Source organism: Onychostoma macrolepis, chromosome 04, assembly GCF_012432095.1.
Source record: "Onychostoma macrolepis isolate SWU-2019 chromosome 04, ASM1243209v1, whole genome shotgun sequence".
Classification (NCBI taxonomy): domain Eukaryota; kingdom Metazoa; phylum Chordata; class Actinopteri; order Cypriniformes; family Cyprinidae; genus Onychostoma; species Onychostoma macrolepis.
Genome location: NC_081158.1, coordinates 23181824 through 23203942, shown reverse-complemented (window position 1 = coordinate 23203942; position 22119 = coordinate 23181824). Strand labels below are relative to the sequence as shown.

The 22119-nt window shown below is 38.8% G+C and overlaps 1 protein-coding gene across 5 annotated transcripts; it reads left to right on the top strand.

Annotated features, from left to right (window-relative positions):
* Positions 1 to 155: 155 nt before the first annotated feature.
* Positions 156 to 21841, top strand: LOC131539290 (cilia- and flagella-associated protein 54-like). 5 transcript variants are annotated; one of them, XM_058773768.1, is made up of 69 exons: positions 156 to 352; positions 471 to 576; positions 1111 to 1254; positions 1336 to 1504; positions 1586 to 1644; positions 2490 to 2633; positions 2745 to 2858; positions 2961 to 3062; positions 3162 to 3354; positions 4123 to 4218; positions 4316 to 4428; positions 4504 to 4630; positions 4777 to 4862; positions 4945 to 5082; positions 5219 to 5369; positions 5850 to 5914; positions 6138 to 6263; positions 6372 to 6519; positions 6605 to 6682; positions 6763 to 6884; positions 6954 to 7136; positions 7238 to 7330; positions 7447 to 7632; positions 7706 to 7848; positions 7947 to 8094; positions 8237 to 8392; positions 8532 to 8654; positions 8848 to 8976; positions 9062 to 9185; positions 9284 to 9376; positions 9484 to 9610; positions 9693 to 9789; positions 10665 to 10750; positions 11149 to 11331; positions 11506 to 11690; positions 11959 to 12131; positions 12210 to 12422; positions 12778 to 12971; positions 13111 to 13246; positions 13412 to 13505; positions 13669 to 13824; positions 13970 to 14173; positions 14271 to 14358; positions 14561 to 14731; positions 14805 to 14871; positions 15000 to 15185; positions 15296 to 15382; positions 15495 to 15617; positions 15819 to 15872; positions 15969 to 16119; positions 16208 to 16326; positions 16540 to 16691; positions 17192 to 17321; positions 17423 to 17585; positions 17678 to 17838; positions 17919 to 18065; positions 18290 to 18410; positions 18891 to 19055; positions 19143 to 19254; positions 19336 to 19438; positions 19522 to 19581; positions 19653 to 19779; positions 19963 to 20121; positions 20257 to 20426; positions 20516 to 20611; positions 20723 to 20829; positions 21022 to 21166; positions 21274 to 21360; positions 21708 to 21841. In XM_058773768.1, the coding sequence occupies exons 1-69, from the start codon at positions 204 to 206 to the stop codon at positions 21825 to 21827; spliced, it is 9027 nt and encodes a 3008-aa protein (XP_058629751.1). In that variant the 5' UTR covers positions 156 to 203; the 3' UTR covers positions 21828 to 21841. The 5 variants fall into 5 exon arrangements, with proteins under 5 accessions (XP_058629751.1, XP_058629752.1, XP_058629750.1 ...); XM_058773769.1 differs by having other exon boundaries at positions 9059 to 9185; positions 11962 to 12131; XM_058773767.1 differs by having other exon boundaries at positions 9059 to 9185.
* Positions 21842 to 22119: the final 278 nt, after the last annotated feature.

The following is a 22119-nucleotide window of genomic DNA, read 5'->3' as shown; positions in this document are numbered from 1 at the left end:
AACTCTGTTCATGATAGAATATGTGTGTTAAAGTCATTTTTGTATAAAGTGCATTTCAATGTAACTATTTAAAAAAAAGGAAGAACAAAAAGAAGATTGACATGAGACACACGAACGCGCACGGTCGTGCCCCAAAAAGAGTGCGCGCGTCATATCCATAACAACAGAGTCAAACAAAGTGCCTCTCACGCGCTGCTTGAAACATGGACCCTGCACCAGCAACCTACTACGGACCTCTGGATAAAAACAACCCCGTCCTGTCAGCTTTTCAAAGTGACCTAAAAGAGTTTAAAGCGTATGTAAAGAAGCTTTCAGGCTCACCGAACTACGACTCTCGATCCTACTCTAGAGGGTAAGAGATAAACACAGAAAAAAGGCTAAAAACTCGATTTTTATTTTTGTTTTTATATTACTTTATTGATGTTTAAGTATAGTTAATTAATATACAAAACATTTGTGTTAACTGACAGGTCCATTAAACTGTTTGAAACATGGAACAAATATAAATCTCGCCTTCCTCCCTCATATTTCGAAGAGCACCTGTTGCAAACAGCAGATTTCCTCTTTGACTCCAAGGTAAATAAAACTCTGTATATTACTCTTTTTTTAACCACAGTTATAGGCTACCAGTTGGTTAACTTATACCAAATATATTTTGCTAATGCACTCAATCTTCATCCATTGATATATGTGACCCTGGACCACAAAACCAGTCATAAGGGTAAATTTTTAAAATTGAGATTTATACATCATCTGAAAGCTGAATAAATAAGCTATGGTTTGTTATGAAAGGACAATATTTGGCTGAGATACAACTAATCTGAGGGTGCAAAAAAAAAAAAAAATCCAAATTTAATGTTGTCCAAATGAAGCTCTTGGCAATGCATATATTGTTTTGATATATTTACTGTAGGAAATTTACAAAATATTTTCATGGAACACGATCTTTACTTAATATCCTAATGATTTTTGGCATAAAAGAAAAATCTATAATTTTGACCCTGGCTATTGCTATAAATATACCCGTGCTACTTATGACTGGTTTTGTGGTCCAAGGTCACATATAATCATATTTCCTTTATATAAATATTTTTCATCATGTGCTATAAGCTTTACAGGCTTGCTCTCTGGCAAGGGTACAGACTCTATCTGCAGCAGTTTTGCACACTAAGCCTAGAAAGCACACGAGACGTGGAGCACTTCAAACAGTCTTTCTTCTCAGACGGCTTTGATTCAAAAAGAGCCCGACTTACGGTTAGGGATCCTGCCTGAAATACATGTATCATTTTTGGTTTCAATATCAATTTCAATGACCTTTGAACTATGTATTTGTAGTTCCGTGCTCTTCAGGGAGAATACCAGTGCATCTTCTATTTGGAGAAAGAGAGAGGTGCACTGCCAGATCAGAGTGGGGTTCAAAAGCTGCTGAGCATCCTGGGATTTGTGCGCATTCTCATGCAGGCTGTTCTGCCTGATGAAAGTTTATGCTGGATCCTGTACAATGGTACCTTCAGTAAGACCTCTGGATGTAGTATATCACACTGACAGTAAATGGTGACTGTGACTTGTTTCTGTTTTTCCTCAGGCTCGTTACACATGTACAACATGTGCAGATTCCTGATGTCAGCAGGCCATGCTTCACAGGTTCGCAAAAACATGCCTTTATCTATGATGTTTTGTAACACTTTTCAGAATATACAATACTGTTCACTATTGGGGTGAGTATATGTTTTTTTAACTCATCAAAAGCGACAGTAAAGATTTTCACATTGTTACAAAAAACAAAAAGATTTCATATAAATTCTGTTCTATATATAAGAGAATCCTGGAAAAAAAAAAAATCTCCACAAAACTATTAAGCAGCACAGCTGTTTTCAACATCGATAATACAATGTTTCTCAAGCACCAAATCAAAATATTACAATGATTTCTGAAGAATCACGGGACACTGAAACCTGTAGTAATGGCTGCTGAAAATTCAGTTTTGCTATTACAGGAATAAGTTACATTTTAAAATATATACAAATATAAAACAGTTATTTTAAGTTATAATAATATTGTAGTGTTTTTGATCAAATAAATGCAGCCTTGGCGAGCATAAGAAACTTATTCTTGAAAACTGTAAAAAAAAATCAAGCAACCCCAAACGTTTGAACGTTAGTGTACTTTATTTTTATGTATCAACTGTTATATTCCCATATCCCCCTGCCTCAGGATGTTATACAATACAAATATACATAAATATAGAAAAACGTAAATGAGGTGAAAAGAGTAAAAAAACTGCAAATAATAATAATAATTGTAAATATGTTGGTTGGTAGATACATAAAACAACAAGATACTTGCTTAAAATTATAATTGACAACGTATTACATTTCTATGAATTAAATTCCTTCAAGTACTTGATATATTTATGTATTTATTTATTTTTAAGCGTATGCTTTTTATATATTTGGTTTGTTTTGAAGTCTTTTTTTGTCTTTGTTCAGGTTTTAGAGTACTTACTATGGGCATGCACATGCCTAGAGACCTCTGTTCCTCTGTTGACTGCCAACTTCCTGCCATGGAGGGCCACACTTTACTGTGCTGTGTGCGAATGTTATTTTCATGACTGTGCTTCAGTCCAGGCAGAGGCGAGTTCACATCAAAACGCTAAATCAACTTAGCTTTATGACTCAAGAGCCAATCGATTGACTCAAGAGGCAATCTGTCCTTCTTTTGCCTCCTGTTGTGCAATATTGTAGGTGTTTGCTCGCCGAGCCCTTGGCAAGATCAGTGAATTGGCCAAGCTGGAGGAGATGACTGGCTCTCAAGTGTCATTTGAGACCCAACAAGCTTATAAGGAGGCCACAATAAAAGTGAGGAAATGCTGCCTAAATGAAACATGTTGTTGTTTTTATCATTCTTGTATTATAACTACCATATTTTATTACTGTTATTGTTCCATTAATGGAGAGAAGCTTGCGGTAATGGTGTTTAAGCGCTCGGTGTATGAGCCCCGAAGGAAACCGAAAGGCCTCTTTAGACCCAAACAGAAAAGCAATTTGAAAGAGCTACATCTAGTGAGTATTCACTTTAATAATGTAGAATACATCTTTTTCTTAGTTCTTCTCTAATATCTTCTTTTTTACTCTTATCTCTCCCCTTATATCGCTCGGTAGACTCCGTGGCCTCGCACACCAACCGAGCGTATCCTGATGGAGATGTTCGAGGGCAATGCTGCTCGTTTTCTGGCGGTGCTGGAAGCTCTACAGGACAGCTCTGTCAGGCCTCTGCAGACCGGCATGCCTGAAGAATTCGAGGTCCAGGATGTGGTGCTAGAGCTCATTTCGGCTGGGACTAGCTTGTTGTCTGGTACACTTTTTCCCACACCAAGGACAATTCCTATAATGATAACAATAACTATAAAGTTTTAATAATCTTTCTAATTCTATGAGAACAATGGAGTCCACACCACAACTATAACAATAACAAAACAGATGAACAATAGCGTTGTTATTACTTCCAGAACATTTTTCCCAGCTGTTGAATTTAAAGGGATAGTTCACCCAAAAATGAAAATTCTGGTATTAATTACTCACCCTCATGTCGTTCCAAACCTAAGACCTTTGTTCATCTTCAGAACACAAATTAAGATATTTTTAATGGAATCTGAGAGCTCTTTGACCTTTCCATAGACAACAAGGATCCTAACACGATCAAGGCTCAGAAACATAGCAAGGAGATCGTTCAAATAATCCATGTGACATCAGGGGTTCAACCGTAATTTTACAAAGCTACAAGAATGCTTTTTGTGCGCAAAGAAAAAAAAAATAAACGACTTATCCGCATACATACATTGTTTACGTATGTGATACTCTCCAAAATGGCGCTATGGGGTGATGCAGAGGAGACGAATTGCTGGATAAAGTCGTTATTTTTGTTTTCTTTGCGCATAAAGGTTTTACAGGTTTGGAACGGCATGAGGGGGAGTAATTAATGACAGAATTTTCATTTTTGGGTGAACTATCCCTTTAAGCGTTTAAAGTGACAGACCACAAATTGCAAAATGCATTGGTGTCAAGCTAATATGTCTATTGTTGTAAACTGGCCTTTAGGGCTTAAATATAATTTCTTTTGCAGGTTTTGGTGATTCTGACCACACTTTTGATGAGAGCCTGCCTCCCTCTGTGAATGCAGTCACTCCTACCTCCTCTCTCTTTGACACAGCTGTTGCTGGTGAGTGCTTGCATTTAATTTGCCATTTATTTTCCTTCACTCTTATTTGTGTTTATGCATTATATGTTGCTCAGGGTCTTTGTTTTGTGTCTCTCAGGAAAGAGTAAGATTGCAGTAGATGCTGCGGTGAAGTTTGTGAAGCAGCTCTTCAGATATGAACAGTGGAGCACGTTCAGCTCGCTCTCCACGGCTCTTATGTCAGCACTAGCTGTGAGTACATCTGTGATATGGATTAAAATGTCAGCCAGACTGCTATCTAGTTCTTTTTTCTTGTACTGTACACAGAACATGGAAGGCCGTGCATTTAGGAAGTATGAGGTGGAACTGAGGATTTTGGAGGCTGCGGAGCGTTTGATGTCCACTCAAAGAGTTAAATTCATCATGAAAGATACTGCTTTTGATGGTCAAGCCGGTACTAATCACATAATTTAATTCACTCATAGAAAAAAACAAGCAAATGATAAAAAAAGTTGATTCAGGATTTATTTATTTATATTTTTGGTTAAGTAAAATTCTTAAACCCAAAATAAACATCATCCCTCTTTTATTCCATTACAGACAAGAACACTGTGGCAGCAATCATGACCGAAGAATTTTTCAGTCTTATTCAGACACTTCATGCTTGTGTCTGCAGGACAGACAAGGTCAGGTCTTTCTCTCACACTCTCTGAAGAGTTCATGGAGCTGTCATAGGTAACCTGACAATGTGTATGTTTGTCCAAATAGGACATCCAGCCAAATGCAGACTTGGTGTTGGACATTGTGCTCTTCTTTTGGGCTAAGTGCAAAACTGTCTTTCAAAGAGCACAGTCGAGACACTATGAACCTGTGCGCTACCTGGGAAGGATAGCAAACCAAGACCAGGTTATTATTAAAAAAAAAATCTAAAATGTCTATTATGAGAGACTTTGTCAATTTTAAAAGCACTCCTTTATAGCACTATTTGCTGAATCCATAACATGTAAGTGTTTGTTTTTTTGTGTTTTGTTTTGTTCAATAGTGGGTGGAGACCCTCCTTTTGCTGTGTGAAGTGGCCCATGAGCACCAGCTGGCTGAAGTGGACTTTTTATTAGTGACTGAAATGACTCTGAGACTAGCCATGGTGCTGGAAAGCAGCGTGGACGCCCCACCACAGTCTGGGAGAAAGACAGGTACCATGTACCACAAAGACGAGATTTCACACAGCAACAGTCTATTACAACTATTACAACAGATGCTGTAAACATGACTCATCAAAGATTCCTTAAAAAATGTATCATGGTTTCCGCAAACATTACACAGCACCACTGTTTTCAACACTGATAATAATAATAAAAAAATAATGTTTCTTGAGCTCCACTTGAGCATATTAGAATGATTTCTGAAGGATTGTGTGACGCTAAAGACTGGAGATAATTATGCTGAAAATTCAGCTTTGCCACCACAGAAAAAAAATATATTTTAAAATATATTACAATAGAAATCAATTATTTTAAATTGTAATAATATTTCACAGTATTACCGTTTTAAATAAATAAATGCAGCATAAGAAAACATTTTTAAAAACTTACCCATCCCAAACTTTTAAACAATAGTTATTTTTCACTTTTAGTTATATATTGAGGAATTTTTCTTTGTTTTTCTTTCTGTAGCTACCACTGAAGATGGTAGCGAAGAGTCCATTCCTGTCAGAAAATCTGCAAGCTCCCTGTTTATGGTATGTTGTCCCATGAGTAAAAATATAAGCTAAAACCCTACTGAAAGTTCATATTGTAGCATCAAAAATTGTTCAGCGGCATCAGATTCAACATTTAGATTATAAACAAGTAAAATTACCTTACATTCTGAGATTGTATTCAAACCAACTAAATCTAATGCAGTTTTATAGAATTGTGTCAGGGTTTAACCATAATAAAACTATATTTTTAACATGTGTGCAGAGGTCCAGAACTGAACAGCTGCAGACAGCGTTGGATGTGGTGGAAAGAGGTGTGGAATGTGTGTCCAGAGGAAGGGCCAGGTCACTCTATGGCGGTTCTGCTGTCTTTGATGAGGTGTTCACGCAGGCAAGAACATAAGAAGTTTTGCTTACTGCAACACAAGCTCTGTTACATCCTGTTACTGTTGATACAATAAGCATGCTTTATAAGATGTCACATTTCTCTTAATCACAGAAGTTTTGTGATACGAAGAGTTCCAAGAGCAACAGAGTCCCAGAAAGCAGCAGTACCTCTGACCTTGCTGCCCTTTCCATGGATTTACACCTGGAGTTGCTGGTCTTCCAGCACAGACTTGCTCTCAAACTATCTGATTCCTGGTCAGGTCAGAGAGACATGCAACCTTTCAACATATTAGTGAAACACATTTTTATGCATGTCACTGAATCTGTCATATTTGTTGTGCTCAGATGAGATGAGTTTGATGGAGTTTAAGAAGTCACATGCTACTCAAGCACAGGCCTCAGAAACAAATAGACCTACAGGAGGTGAGTTTCAAAACAATGTAATATTAACATATTGGCACCAAAACAGGTAGGCAGTTTTACACAGATTTACTCTTTAACAGACTTTGCGGTACTTGAAAAAATCAAGAAGAACCACATCTCTAAGTGTGTTTTCCTAGCGCAGAAGGCTCTGTTGGCATTCAGGAAAAACCAGATGAGCCGAGAGACCAAGAAAATACTTGAGGTCAGTATTTCAATTGGTGTCACAAGACATCAGCATAACATGATGTAAACTCTATTTTCATCTCTCCAGGAGGCCATAACGCTAATGGAGAAAGCTGAGCTTGAAGAGAGGAGGCTGGCTAGTTGTGCATATCATTCAGAGAACAATTTAGGAATGGCAGAGAAGAGACAACCACCACCAGTCCCTATACTTCTCTCACGCACCAACTGCTCCATGACCTTCAAACCTGCACCATATATCCTGGAGGATGAGGTTGTCACATCTTCTCTATATTGATGAATACATCTCGAATTTATTCCTTGATGTTCAGGTGTAAATGCTGAAGAACACAATTTACTATTATTCTGATCTAGGTTAGCTGGTACTGTATTTATGGACGAGAGGCAGAGGGTGTCAACCTAAAAGTACGACTTAAAGACTGCTACTTGTGTGGGACTGGAAATATGGTAGGGCTAATGGCGTTTTGAAATATCAGATCATGAATTTACCTCACTTACTTTTTTTAATGTCTGTATTGTTTATTCATACTCAGTACCTGAAGTGAAATTTGTGTCTCAACCAGATTCCTGCCAGAGTTGAATGTTTACTTCATGTAGACGGGTTGGAGCCTAATAAGAAGTACATTTTTGCAGTGGCTGCTTTTAATGCTCAGGGCAAAATTGTGGGGGGTGCCATTGGAGAGACCACCAGGCCTCTACTAGCCTCCCTGCCTCTACCACTACTAACAACCTGGGCCCACATAGCTCAGGTAAATGGATCAAACATTATTGTGTGCCGTGCAAAATAGCCATCCACTTAATGTTAGGTTTTATATTGTTTAGGTAGCTTATCAGACAGGACTCTACTCCATTGCCAAAAGAGCTTGTAATGAGCTTTGGAGCCACTTTACTCTTCTCCCAAACTCAAGTCCTGAGGATCCAGAGCCAGAACAAGAAGCCTGTCTTGAAGGACTGGCTCAAACAAGGTTTAATTCAATATAATGTAATATAGTGTAATATAATGCAAGATCATGTGCCTTATCAAATATCTGTTCTGTTTGTCATATATTTCTATTTCATGTAGACTCCGCCCAGAGACCCTGCAGCTTTCTTCTCCTCTCCTCCAGCAGCTGTTTTTTTCCACCATCTTCATTCAGACAGATATTCACATTCAAGAGGGGGCACTATTCTGTGACATTCTCTGTGATGGAGGGCCTTTGATCTGGGGCCAGGTTAGTGAACAATGTGACTAAGATAAAATCAGCTTTATGGTGGGTTATATACTGTATTTAATCACAGCTCATGATAATACAGCCCAGTCTTTCTCAAGTAATTCATCCTTTTAAAGCTGATCTGTCTGCAAATCCATCGCAGGAGGCCAGGCTTGCAGAGTGTGAACGGATGCTGGTGGCCACTGATCTTGCTCTGCACCTCAATGACAGCAGTGGTGCCCTGCAGGCTGTAGTGAGCTGTTACGGCCTTCTCACTCCATTAATCTTCAACCAGATCCTTTCAGAGCCTGTCATAGAGGTGGCTACTTTTATAAATGTACTTGATAACAATAAAATGTCAGGAGTTCCATAATTTCATGGTCAAATCAGTTGTTTATATGATGGCTTTGCCATAGCAAAGGTGACTTTAGATACTTCAATGCATCTGTGTGTTTCAGGTGCTGTTGAAGTGCTTTACGGTGCTGCTGGAGATTCCAGAAGTCCTCAAGCAGAAACGGCCTGTTGCCACCACAGAGTCCCTGCAACACATGGTCGCCTGTATGACATACTATTTAGCCAAGGTAGTAATTGCATATACTGTTAACCTGTTAAGAAAGAATATTTAAGGAAGAAGTCTTTTATATCATTCTAAATACCTTACTGTCACTTTTTCTCAATTTAATGTGTCCTTGCTGAATAAAAGTATACATATTTTCTTCTTTAAAAAAAAAACATATTGACATCAAACTTCGATCCATTTCTGTGTGCTTTTAGAGCTTGAGCTCCACTCAGGAGAGTCAAATGGCATCATCTGTGTTTGAGCTGGGAATGAAACTTCTTCAGGAGATCAATGAGCCCCCACAGCATCCTGCCAAAAAAACATCATCATTGGAGCTGGACGGGGTGCGTGATGTGTCGTGTATCATAATCCCTCTGTGCTGCTTTAATAAGTATTAATGTCAGTGCATGTGTGTTTGATTTTCAGAAGAAGGCAGCTTCCATCCATGATGTGGGGCCAAGCAAGCAGCTAAATGTTCTAGAGGCCATTGTCATGAAAACCATGCATACAGAAACATTAGGAAACCATGATGTCACTTCCTGCAACAAATCAGGTCCTTTTTTTTTCTCATATCTTAGTCAGGAAGCCAATGTTTAAACAAAAATATAGTAAACAATCAGTACAAAGTATGTTATATGGCCTTTGATGCAGAGTCAGATGGATGTGAGCTTACTGGACAGGAAGACCCTGTTGTACTCTACATGGAGATTGAAAACAGCCCCCTCCAGCATGCTTTTAAAGAGGGTATAACAAAATCAAACAAACACACACACATATAGAAAAATCTGATTCACTGAATGAGGTATTATACACTCATTTTGTATGTTTGCATGTGTGTGTGATTGATCCAGTGATGAAGTTCAAGCAGAAGTCTTGTTTTCTGGAGTTTGTTGCACACTTGCTCCATAAATCCCTGCTAGAAGATGAGCTGGATCTTGTGTTGCAGTGGGAGCAGAACATCTTGAACTGGCTTAGCAGGTGTGTTTTTGTGTAGTCCATGCTTGCAATGAGTGTGTAGGTGTTTTGAGTTACATTTCTTTGCTTTCTGTAATATTTCTAGACGTGATGAGGCTTTGGTCGGGCTAAAGAAGAACTCAGGTCTACCAGGGGAGGAGTTTAAAGACTTCACAACCTCTGTGATTGAGTACAATGCCAAAGTAAGCTTTTGTTTTGTAAAACATGTTAAAGGGATACTCCACCCCAAAATGAAAATTTTGTCATTAATCACTTACCCCCATGTCGTTCCAAACCCGTAAAAGCTTCGTTCATCCACGGAACACAATTTAAGATATTTTGGATGAAAACCAGGAGGCTTGTGACTGTCCCATTGACTGCCAAGTAAATTACACTGTCAAGGTCCAGAAAAGTATGAAACACATCATCAGAATATTCCATCTGCCATCAGTGGTTTAATCGTAACGTTATGAATCGACGAGAATACTTTTTGTACGGAAATAAAACAAAAATAACTCTTCTGTGTCAGCCGCGACACGGGGATATGTCTTATGCATCGATTTACGCTTTGATTTGAACGCAAACAGCGCATCCCTGTGTTGCGGCTGACACAGAAGTGTGTATGCATTTTGCATCCAGAGGATATTCTCCAAAATGGCGCTACGGTGACACAGAGAAGACGTTACGGTATGTAATTGTTGAATAAAGTCGTTATTTTTGTTTTATTTCCGTACAAAAAGTATTCTCGTTGCTTCATAACATTACGATTGAACCGCTGATGGCAGATGGAGTATTCTGACGATGCGTTTCATACTTTTCTGGACCTTGACAGTGTAATTTACTTGGCAGTCAATGGGACAGTCACAACAAACCTCCCGGTTTTCATCCAAAATATCTTAAATTGTGTTCCGAAGACGAACGAAGCTTTTACGGGTTTGGAACGACATGGGGGTAAGTGATTAATGACAAAATTTTCATTTTGGGGTGGAGTATCCCTTTAACATATTGCGGCACATTTGCACAAATTAAATGCATGTTCTCTTTCAGTTTATAAATACGCTCTGAATCTATGTTTCAGAAACAAAAAGATGGCACATTTTGGGATGGCAGGAAGTTGCTACAGAAGAAAATTCTGGTTGCATTCAAGAGCCAAAACTCTCAAAAGTAAAACACTATTCAGCCCAGCTTGCAAAATAGTGAAATATTCCATCTTTAAAATGTGCAGTCATGTATACTAACATTCAAAAGTTTTTTTTTTATGTTTTTGAAATTTATGCATTTATTTTATCAGAAATACAGTAAAAACAGTAATATTGTGAAATATTATAATAAGAACTGTTTTCTATTTGAATATATTGTAAATTTTAATTTATTCCGGTGATAGCAAAGCTGAATTTTCACCAGCCATTACTCCAATCTTCAGTGTCACATGATCTTTTAGAAATAGTATTATAAAGTACTAATTTCTTTAAAAAAAAGCTTACTGACCCCAAACTTTTGAACGATAATGTATGTGATTATATCTTTAAAACTTTATCTGTGTTTGCTGTTGTGTCCCTCAGAGAGGTCAGAGCTGTGGACGTCCTGCTAAGTCAACTGGCTACTCTTATCAGAAGATATCAGCGCCGCTGGAAGCTGAGGCAGATGCGCTCTGAAGATTCACTGTGGCGTTGCCATGTCAATCTGAGTCTGGCTTGTGCTCACCTAGGCCTGCTGAGGAGGAACCTGGGACCACCAAAACTCTGGTACTCAAAACTGAAAACCAAATAATGCCAAATACATTGTGATGTCAGTTTGGGTCTTCAACCTCAAGCTCATCTTAATATCAAGACTTTTTTTCTGTTCTGTTAATACCTTTTGATTATTATTTTCTCTGGACCTGTTCGATTGAAACTTGAGCTTTTTTCTGTCCTTTCCAGTTTCAGCCATCTTTCTCAGTCTTTCTTTTCTCTGGCTCACTGTGGAATGCTGATTATGTGGAAGAATGTTCCACAGCACATTAGGCCACCTGAACTGACTGTTCCACATCCCAAAGTTGTACCCCGTCCTAGATGCCATGCTCACAAAAAGGAAGTGAAGCACAAAGTTAAAGATACTAATCAAGGTAGGTTAAAGTCTCTTTAGCATGACAGCTCTACACTCTACACTGTTGTGCCAGAATCTACACTGTTGTTCACTGTTGTCTCCAGTGTCACATTCCTTCATAAATTATTATAATATGCTGATTTTGTGCTTATGAAACATGTCTAATTATTATTATTGTTGAAAGCAGTTTTTTTAGGATTCTTACTGATCCCAACCTTTGAATGGTAGTGTAGATCATTACATGTAGATGCAGTATATGATTGTCCTAATTTACACTACATCCTCAGAAGAACCAAATAGCAGTGACGAGGAGTTCAGCTCTGCAGAAAGTGACGTTGAAGGTGAAGAGGACTTTGAGCACACCCATGACCCTAAAGCTGACGGCACTCCTGTTCATCAAACCACGTCTCAGTTACTGGACACACTTAACAAAGCCTCTGTACACATGCGCAGAGCTATGGTAAATGCATTTTTATTTTAATAGCCCTAATTTGCCATGCCCTTTATCTTATGAGCATCTCGCATTTTTTTCCACTAGGTGCTGGCACATCGCTGGGGTCACTGGACAACTTTACAATGGGTGTGTCGGACTCTCTGGGACCAATCCAGCACTCTGGCCCTGATGATCGAGCGAACCCAAGGCCCTAATGTCAGTGCCAGACGGCTGACGATAGAGCAGCTGTATACAGTGATCACTCCCCTACTAGCACTGGCCTCAGATCTTCTCATGGACATGATGGAGAAGCTGAAGGTTAATCCACATCACCTCTAGAGCAGTGGTTCTCAAACGTATTGACTTGAAGGTCCACTCTCCAACACATTGTTCAGAGGCCCTATAAATAATAATTCAGTTTGCATTAATTTAATTTAATTTAATTATTTTTAAGATTTTGAGTTAGATAATTAAAATGATTAATATTAATTATTTTATTTTATTAAATTAAATTAATTAAATATTATTACCTTTTTTTTCAGTCATCCTACAGCTCCCTTAAAGGTTACTTGATAATGATTGGTCATTTGCACCATTCTGCAGTCAAATACTTTTAAAATGACAGCTAAACTGTAAAGATGTCTTTCATATTTGTTTTCTTTTTATTCTGTAGCTGTGGAATGTTTATGATGATCAAGATGTAGAGCTTGAGGCCAGCCTGTACTTCTCTGGCCCAATGGATGACGGGACAGTTATAGATTTGCGCTGGCTGAGGACTCTGGTTCTGCACACATTAGAGCTTCTGTACTATCAGGCCAAGTGGGAGAATCTCGCCCACCTCGCCCTACTTTTCAATACATATACTCGGTATGCTGATATCTCACTGATGCTGGTGTAGCATTAATTTGTATGCTTGTTGAAATTAAAGAAGTAATAGAAATGTTCATGAAGATAATTTCTCTTGCAAATGTGTAGCTATTGAAATGCAATGCGTCATGGGTTTCAGGGAGCGCTACTCTCACATGGTAACACCTGTTCTGGTGCATGCGCAGAGGAGGTTGTTGGACAGGATCAGCTGTTTCAGGGGCCCTCCAGCCCCTCAACCTCACTTCACCTACACTGAGATGATCTCTGGAGAGAAGGTAGACAGAAATAATGACATACACATCATTTTGATTAACTTTGACAAGAGCTGCTTAAAATTTTGAGTTCACAGCCTGGTCAATGCAAACCTTTATAATGGATATTCCAGTCGTGCATCCATTAGAGTTGGAAAAATGTCTACATTTTGTAACTGATGTCCATAGGTGACATGCAGGAATTATGCAAGCAGACAGTTACTGTTTCCCTGTGGAGGAGGTCAGATTATGATCACTGACCCAGAGCCCAAGAAACTTGCAGGTACAAAAAAGGGTTGCCAGGTCCCATTTATTTTCTGATTAATTTACCATTTTGTGCATTTTGCATGTCATATTTGGGTCATGTATAATGACCCAAATGTATAATCTATTTTTTAAAAAGACCATAATTAAGTCTTACGTGCGTGCTTTATAATTTACTGCAGATGTGAAGAGAGCCATGTGTCTGGTGTGTGTACCGTTGGATGTAGAGGACACACTGCAGTGTTTCAGAGAGACTCTTGAGAAAAGACATCACACACTGCTGACCTTTCAGCACAACCGAACTCTACTCCTGCTGCTACTGGCGGACACACAGCACTGTAAGTCTTACACACACCACTAAGTTTGGGGTCAGTTAATTTTTAGAATTTAATTGTTAAATTCAGGAAGGACACATTCATTTGATCAAAAGTAACAATAAAAACTGTTTACACTTTCAATCACACCCTTTATATGTGGCCTCAGCATATGTTGAGGTGCCATTCTCTAAAGAGAACAGCGGCATTCTGCAGGGAAAAGTGGAATTCAGCATGGCAGCCAGCACCCCGCCTGGCATCAGCCCTCCAGACCTGTCTGCAGAGGACTTCAGCTCTCTGGGCTCCATTTACAACCCCACCCTGCCTCCAACACAGATCCACACTGTTTTCTCTTCCTACAACAATTCTATTAGTGAGAACCGATCTGAACTTTGACATCTTACAAGCAGAATTTGTTCTAGAACAAGCTTTTGCAGTACAGATATATGTTTTTTTGTTGTTTTATGCAGAATATCTTCAAGCAAATAAGTACAACTCCCTCCAGGTGCAAGCACTCCATGACCTTGGAAACTTGCATTTCTACAATGGAAATCGAAAGTATGATGTGTTCACTGCATTATTTTCCTGCTTTGATTATTATTAATTAGAGAAGTTGTACTGTATATGTTTACACTCCCTTTTAGAAGTTAGTGGTTGCTAAGATTTTGAACGGCAGTGTAGGTAATCATATGTTTTGATTTCACACCATATAAGGACAAAAAAGCATTTTTTATTAATATGTGCTTATGTTTGTGTCTAGATCCGCACACTCTTTCTGGAGTAAGGCTTTGGACTGTGCTCTGCAAAGCTCTGGAGTTCTGGAATCGTGGGATGGTGACTCATGGGGCAGCAGCTCCTCTCAGGAAACCCTGCGGCATGCTGGGATATGGGGCTGTCTTCAGGGAGCTTTGCTTTCAGCCAAGATTGCACAGTAAGTGAGAAACCATAAAGTGTATTTGTGGCTGTGCTTCATTACAGCTGTATGATTTCACCTCTAATGACAGGCACATTCTGACTTCCAACATCGATCAGCGCACAAAGTCCTGCCTTCTCTCTGGCAAACTCTTTAAGGTGAGAATTGAGTCACTTTTAGTATAGTTGAAAAAGTACTCTGTTTTGAACTCGGCTAATGAGGAAATTATGACCAGCAGCACCCAATGTCAACACTCAAGAGTTTAATAAGGCCATATGCTCCACAGTGCCTACTGATGGCCTCTATGCCCCATCCGATAACTGACCTGTCCTACTCCATGTACTCTGTGGAGACGGAGCTGATCCCAGGTATCGACCTCTTCTCTGAACCAGATCGGGGGAATCTTGGCACCACTGTTGCCAGTTTGTCTTTTCTCTGCCACTGGCTCTATACCTCAGGACACCTTCTCAAGGTACCAGAGCAACACTCCTTGACACTTAAATTAAGGTGGTTACATTTGTGCATTTTACAGTTGATGTCTGATCCATCTTAATCTTCAACACATCATACTGCTTATTTCAGGTTCTTCCTGTACTGGCTCTGTATGTGTATATTGCCAGAACAGTGTGTCGGGATCTACACCTCACTGTCACATGCAGAATACTGAAGGTTTGAAAGACATTGTTGTCTGTTCTTGTAAATCTTGTAAATCTGTGTTTGATTGAATGTATTTGTCTATTTGAGTCTTATGGGTTTATATTAAGTTTGTTTGTGTATACAGGTAAAAGTATTGACAGAGTTGGGGGCCTTCAGTCAGGCGTTTAAAGAACTCGGCAGTCTCACATTTGGCAGGGAAATCCCTTTACCTCATGCAGGCCACCACAGAGTGGAGAAGCCATCTTGGGTAAAGCAGCATAAACAATGAAAAAAACCAAATACAGAGTTGGCAAAAGCAATACATGCAATTATTTTCTTTACAGTAAAGTGTAGAGTTGATATGTTTCTTTAGCACCAAATCTGCATATTAGAAAGATTTCTGAAGTATCATGTGACACTGAAGACTGGAGTAATTGCTGCTAAAAAAAATTCACATTGAATCCCACAGGCAAAGGAAATATTTAATGAAGGGAAACCGCTGTTGGATCCTTCCAATCTTCGAGTAAGTTTACCTGTTTTTACACATGTACATCAAGTCATTGACAACATGCTGTACTGTCTGTAAAAAGCATAATGCTTTGTGTGATCTTTTTCTTAGGTTATGGAGGAGGTGGTTAATAGGAGGCCATGTAAAGACATTGTGGCTCTTTATGGCTCAAAATTGACCAGGCAGCTCCTGATGGCCAGAGTTCATCTCATCTTGGCTGTATGTAGCACTATACATGACCTGCCTGAGCCACTGACTCCAGGTATCATTTCAGTGCTATCTTATTATGGACAATCACAGATTATAAATCTCCATAACACATTACTGAATTATTTTCTTTAAACCCACAGATTTATCCGAATCTCAGGAGGAATGCTCCAGCACTTCCTGTTTGCCTGATGTCTCCAGCTTTGACGAGTCCAAGGGTCTCCAGCTCAGTGCCAGGAAACTCACATTAGGAGAAGTCAAGGTGCTCCATTTTACCGTTAAAGCTGTCCAACTTTTATTTTTGTTAAATTGTTCTTCCAGATCTAGGCCTATAAAAGCGTTTTAACATTATTTGACCCTACAGCATTAATAGCTGTAAAGTATAAAGTTATAAACAAAAATATAAATACATCTACCGAATGCCAAGAACATTAAGGACAAAGTGAACATAATGTCTCTTTATTGCCCCTTTCAGGCCATACTTTTAAAAGAAGCACATGCTCTGGTTAGTCCAGAGCTCTTCACCCCACATCCTCTGAGCACCGATCCTGAAGAAATGGAGCTGGCAGTGGAGATCAGACTGTTAATGTCCAATATCAACATGCAACAGGGCAGAATGTCTGCCAGGTAGTAGAGAAACTTAAATCATGAGGAAAAATGCATGTTTGTGAAGTTGTGTGGGTGTCTATATGAACACTACTGTTACAAAGCTTGGGATCAGTGTGATTTTTATTTTATTTTTCTTAAGAATCTAGTAGTTTTATTCAGCAAGGATGCATTAATTTATTCAGAAAATATGAGTAAAGACTTTTATAATGTTCCAAATAAATGCTGTTCTTTTGAACTTTAAATTTACTGAAGAATCCTAAAAAAAATGTATCAGGATTTCCACAAAAATATGAAGCAGCAGGGGTAATGGCAGCTAAAAATTCAGCTTTGCCATCAGAGGAATAAATTACTTATTAAAGTATATTAAAATAGAAAGTAGTTATTTTAAATTGTAATAATATTTATCAATATTACTTTGTTTTTGATCAACTTTTCATGGTATTGTATGTCCCTGGGTATGCATGCTTGTCTGTATTTTTGAATCCATTGTAAATCTAAACATCTTTCCTCTATTGTAGTGCAGATCTGTCAGTGTCTGCTTTGAGACTCCTCCAGAGGTCTCCTGTGTTTCAAAGTGATTTCCGCCCGCTGCCTCCTCGCGGACCACCCTCCTCTGCTCTCAGACGACCCAGAGCCAAAGTACATCAGGTAATAATCAACCTCTGATTTACTTACATTAATTCAAGCTAAAAATTCAGATCTTGCGTAAGTTTCATTAGACTTTTATCTCTCTGTCTTTTTCTCTGCAGACAAGCTCCGGGGACGCAAAGTCTGTTCTCGATCTCCATAGCGGAGATGTTCCAGAAGAAGCAGAAGCAAGAGAACGCATGGATCTCCTGTTCTGGCTGCGCTGTAGGCTGGCGGTAGTTAGCTCCCTCGTAGGCCATATCCCTGGAACTGCAATCTGCTCTGGTAAGCTGCTTTGCAAAGTTTAATGTGGTGTAAATGTTGCTGGATTTAACTGGTATTTGGTGTTTTTTGACCACTTGCGCTTGTTTGTGCAGGTGCAGACAGCAGTGCAGAGGCACTTCGACTGCTGAAAGAGGGTCTGGAGGAGGCCGAGGCCTGGGGAGACCCTGACTCTAAAGCCCTGCTGCTCCTACAAGGCGTCCAACTCAACACACACCGTGGCAGACCCACGGAAGACAGTACGTCCATGCTACAGGTCAGTTGTTTGTTAAGACAGTTGATTTTGATTTAGTGCTATTTGACTCTTTCTGTTGGCTGATCTGTGTGTCTGTTTAGGAGATTGTGAGCTTGTTATCTGGGCGCAGTGCTCTATCTCTGCGCTCTCAAATGACTCTAGCTGAGGCTGTGTTACTTCTTAGTGAGCTGAGAGGAACAGGAAGCCAGACTCTTCACCTGCTCACACAGAAACTACTGCAGCAACAGGTTTTGGATATTATCATGCTCAAAATGTTTGTTGAAGCATAACACAAGTAGATATTCATGTGAACTTGACCTTTGTTGTTATCTAAAATGTGTTAAGACAGTAAAGATCTGATAAAGATGTATAGCTCCCAGATTAGGTCTTTTTGAATATGTAAGAGCAACAATATTACATTTACTTGTGTTTTAGATATTTGTGTAGTGGTAATATTGTTCTTTGTTTTCAGCTCTGTGCCTTTGGAGAGTCCATAGGTTTCAAAAAAGGAGGCAAGGTGGAACTACTAGCTGGCTTAAAGAATATTTATCTTCCACAGCTTCCCCTGCTGGCAAAGACAACCATGCGGATTGGTATGACAAGAGAAAAAAGGCAGAACTGTATAGATATTCCTCTAACATCCTGGTTAGGGGTTTGTTCTAAACATCTAAGTATTAAATTTATGCATTTAATCCAACTGCTTAACATATAGAAAATGTGTTTTGTAAATTACCTTTACAAAACACTATTTGTTTTGTTTGTTATATTTAGTTTGTTTCATTTGTTTGTTTGTTTTGCTTTTTTTGCTTTGTTTCATTGTTTTAGATTAATGCATGGAATTCTCCTATTGACTATAATATTCAGAATTGAAAATGTTTTTATTACATCTTTATTACATCATTTTGCACACTGAATTGTCATTGGTCTTGTCTTGACATGTATTTAAGTATTTCATTCTACACAGAATCAAATGTCAAACCAAAAACAATTCTTTTGCTAAGCCGTGGCTTTTTCTTTCTAAAAATGGCTCAAGCAGATGCTGTTATGATTAATGTCGATTCTGTTTGTTCTAGGTCACTCTTTGGCATTGCAGGCTTTGTCAAGTTCCTCTGAGGGAGGTGAGGAACCCTGGAGGCCCTTAATATCTGCTCAGGAAGTTCTGCAGTGTGCACTCAGCATCTCTCAGGCCTCTGCCAATAGAGATCGCCAGCTGGAGGCTGATATCCTGTACTGTACAGGTGACCAATAGGGAGTGATCTTTATATCTAGCGTCTTGTCTTGTGAACCAGTACTAATTGTAAATGGTTGATCTTTTGTATCTGCAGGAATGGTGGGCAGACATCTCATTTCCATGCAAAAATCTGATCCCCAGAAAGTCCTAGAGGCCTTTTTTGGATGTTTAAACACATTTAACCATACTCTTAGCCAAAGCTTGCGGTAAGTAAGTTGTTTTACTAAAGTTCTCCTCTAATTCTTTTCAAACATGACTCACATTTTTAATGCGTGTGTGTATTTCAGGTTGACACATAGTTGCTACCTGGAAATGGCATTGATATACTTGCAAGAGTGTGAGCAGGTTATCTCACCCTCTGAATATCCAACACCTGACGAGACCAGAAAGGTGCTGTGAAATGTGACAGAATTTGAGAGTAACAGTAGAGTACTTCTGTAATATTAATGTGTATTTATATGTTGTTTCCTTAGGAAATAGTCAGAGAGACCTGCCTTCTGCTCTGCTGGATTTGTTTGAGGATAGCTTTAAAGGTCTGTAAGGACATCATCCACACATCTGTATGAAGTGTGTTCAATATAAATGATTTATCCTTGTTTTATAGACATCAGAAGTTATTGCCAAATGTGGCAATTTGCACAGATTCACTGGAGTTACTGAAGGCAATGTACCACTTTCCTCAATAAAAGCCCTGCCTGACTTTGCATGGAATGATCTCTTCCATCCCTGTGGTAAACTTTAACCCCAGACCACTGCACACATTGCAAAAATTCAGTATTTAGTTTTGCATTAGAAAATAGGATTTCAAGTCTTGTATTGGATTGAAATTGGTGTCATTTTAAATCAATTTAATGCATCTTTGCTGAATAAAGGGATTATTTCTAAATATGTACATGTGCTGATTGCATTGGCAGGGGGGATAGAAAACCCTGAGAACTGTATCACCAATCCTGAGGCATTCATGGATGCTGAGCATGAGATAAACAGCAGGAAATGCTCTCAGCTGACCTGGGTTCATATGTCCCGCTACTACATGCACTTAATCAACCTACTACAGGTCTCTTCACGACCAGGTACAGCACAAGTAACTATTAAACTAGGGTTTTTTTATTCAGTTCATTCAACAATTAATAAATCTAAACTCTGAAAACCTTTGTACTGTATATATGTTTTTATGTAATGATGGTTTAATTGGCTGTGTTATTCAGGAGCAGTGCAGGGTGTTGATGGGCTGTTGTCCATGTCCGGTGATTCCAAACTTGCTCTCAGACTCTCCCAGTTACACACCTTCTTTAGCCATCACCAACCCTCTTACAGAGAGCAGTGGGCAGTTCCTGATCCCCCTGCAGCTCTACTACTGAGGCATCAGAGAATACAGGTTTCTATTCACACATGCATTACCTTATCACCAAATGATAATAGAAAAAATAAAATCATTATTGTTGTCTCACTCCTAACTCCTGCCAGCATGACCAGCCATTGTCAGATCTTTACCCCTGGGCCAGCACTGACATGCAGGAACTGAGCATCCAGTGGTACAGACCCATGTCAGAGGACAACACGGTAATAATTTACAAATTATGTGAATTATGTATCTTGTCCTTTATTTAAATTAAATGGTTCTCTCTGTAATAAATATCGGTTCCTGAGCAGAGTTATATTTGATCTCTTCAGATTCTGCTTCTGTTCGCTGTAAATAATGTTCCTCTATCAGCAATGAGCCCTGTTGCAGATGCAGTGGCAGCACTACAGGCTGGACAGAGAGCGATCTGTTTGGACAGGTACATGTTATGTTTATCTATCCAAAGACGAACCTTATTTTGTGTTGGATACACATACACTGTTTTTACAGAGTGCATTATTGTCAGCAAGGGGACTGTGGTTTAGATTTACCCTTCTTTTTGTCTGTTTGATTTAAGTGGTAGTTAATGGTTAGAAGTTAGAGTTTTGTTTACTCTCATTGCTCCATCCAGGCTGAAAGCTGTTCATGCACTGCTGAACACAGCATGTGTTGAGGTTGATGGGCATGTTTCACAATCCTCCAGCTCAGCCTCCTCCTTCAGCCCAAAAAAAGAAAAGGAGCAGAACAGAACGGCTACGTCCACCCCTCACCGACAGGTGTCTCGGAGTCCTAAATCACCATGTTGTACTTTTGCACTAACCATAAATGTAGAGCACACTGAATTTACATCTCTTTGTCATTCATTTACAATGGTTTCTTCTAGGAAATGCTTTTGGAGAAAACTACACACATCTGCTCTGAGATCAGGAATTTACTGAAGTCTGATTTCAATTTAGCACCCATCACAGAGGTAAAGTGTTACACTGTCATTTATTTTCTAAAGAGTGTTTAGTTTAATTTATATACTATTATAGTATTTAATATTTTTCATTTTAGTTTAATTCATTTTTTTTATACATTTCTGTTTAGCTTGAATTCATTTTTATTTCAGTTTTAGTAATTTAAAACTTACATCTCTACATTTCTAATTATTAAAGTTGTTTAGGTTTGTTTTTCATCTAATATTAATATTTCAGTTTAATTTCAACTAAAACATTTTAATAACAACACAGATTCGAAACATGTATTATGATTGAAAAAACCTCCTGACAGACGTGTGTATGATTTTGTCATAAATATGTGGTTGTACCCATGCAGATGCCCTTTGACCCAAGCATGCAAAATCTTCTGAACCTGGAACACTGCTTTAATCCTGCAACAGGTGGCACACTGCAAGATGCAGCCCTCATAACGTGGCTCCTCTCTCTTCTGAGATAAAACCCACAGCCTTGATCTGCTCTAGACTGATAAGATAAAACAAAATACCCCAACAACACATTTAATATGTTATAAAAAATGAAATGTTTTATTTAACACCAAATAAAGAGGACAGCACTAAAACATGGATTAATTTATTTGTTTCTGCTAAAAGAATGTCAGCAAAAGCTTCTTTTTTTTTCTCATTTTTACATCAACACACTCTTCATAATTCCCTTCAGTTCACTTTAAATACTGTAGCTCAGCTGATGTAGGATATTTCATTCAGTCATAACTGAAGTATAACAGGATG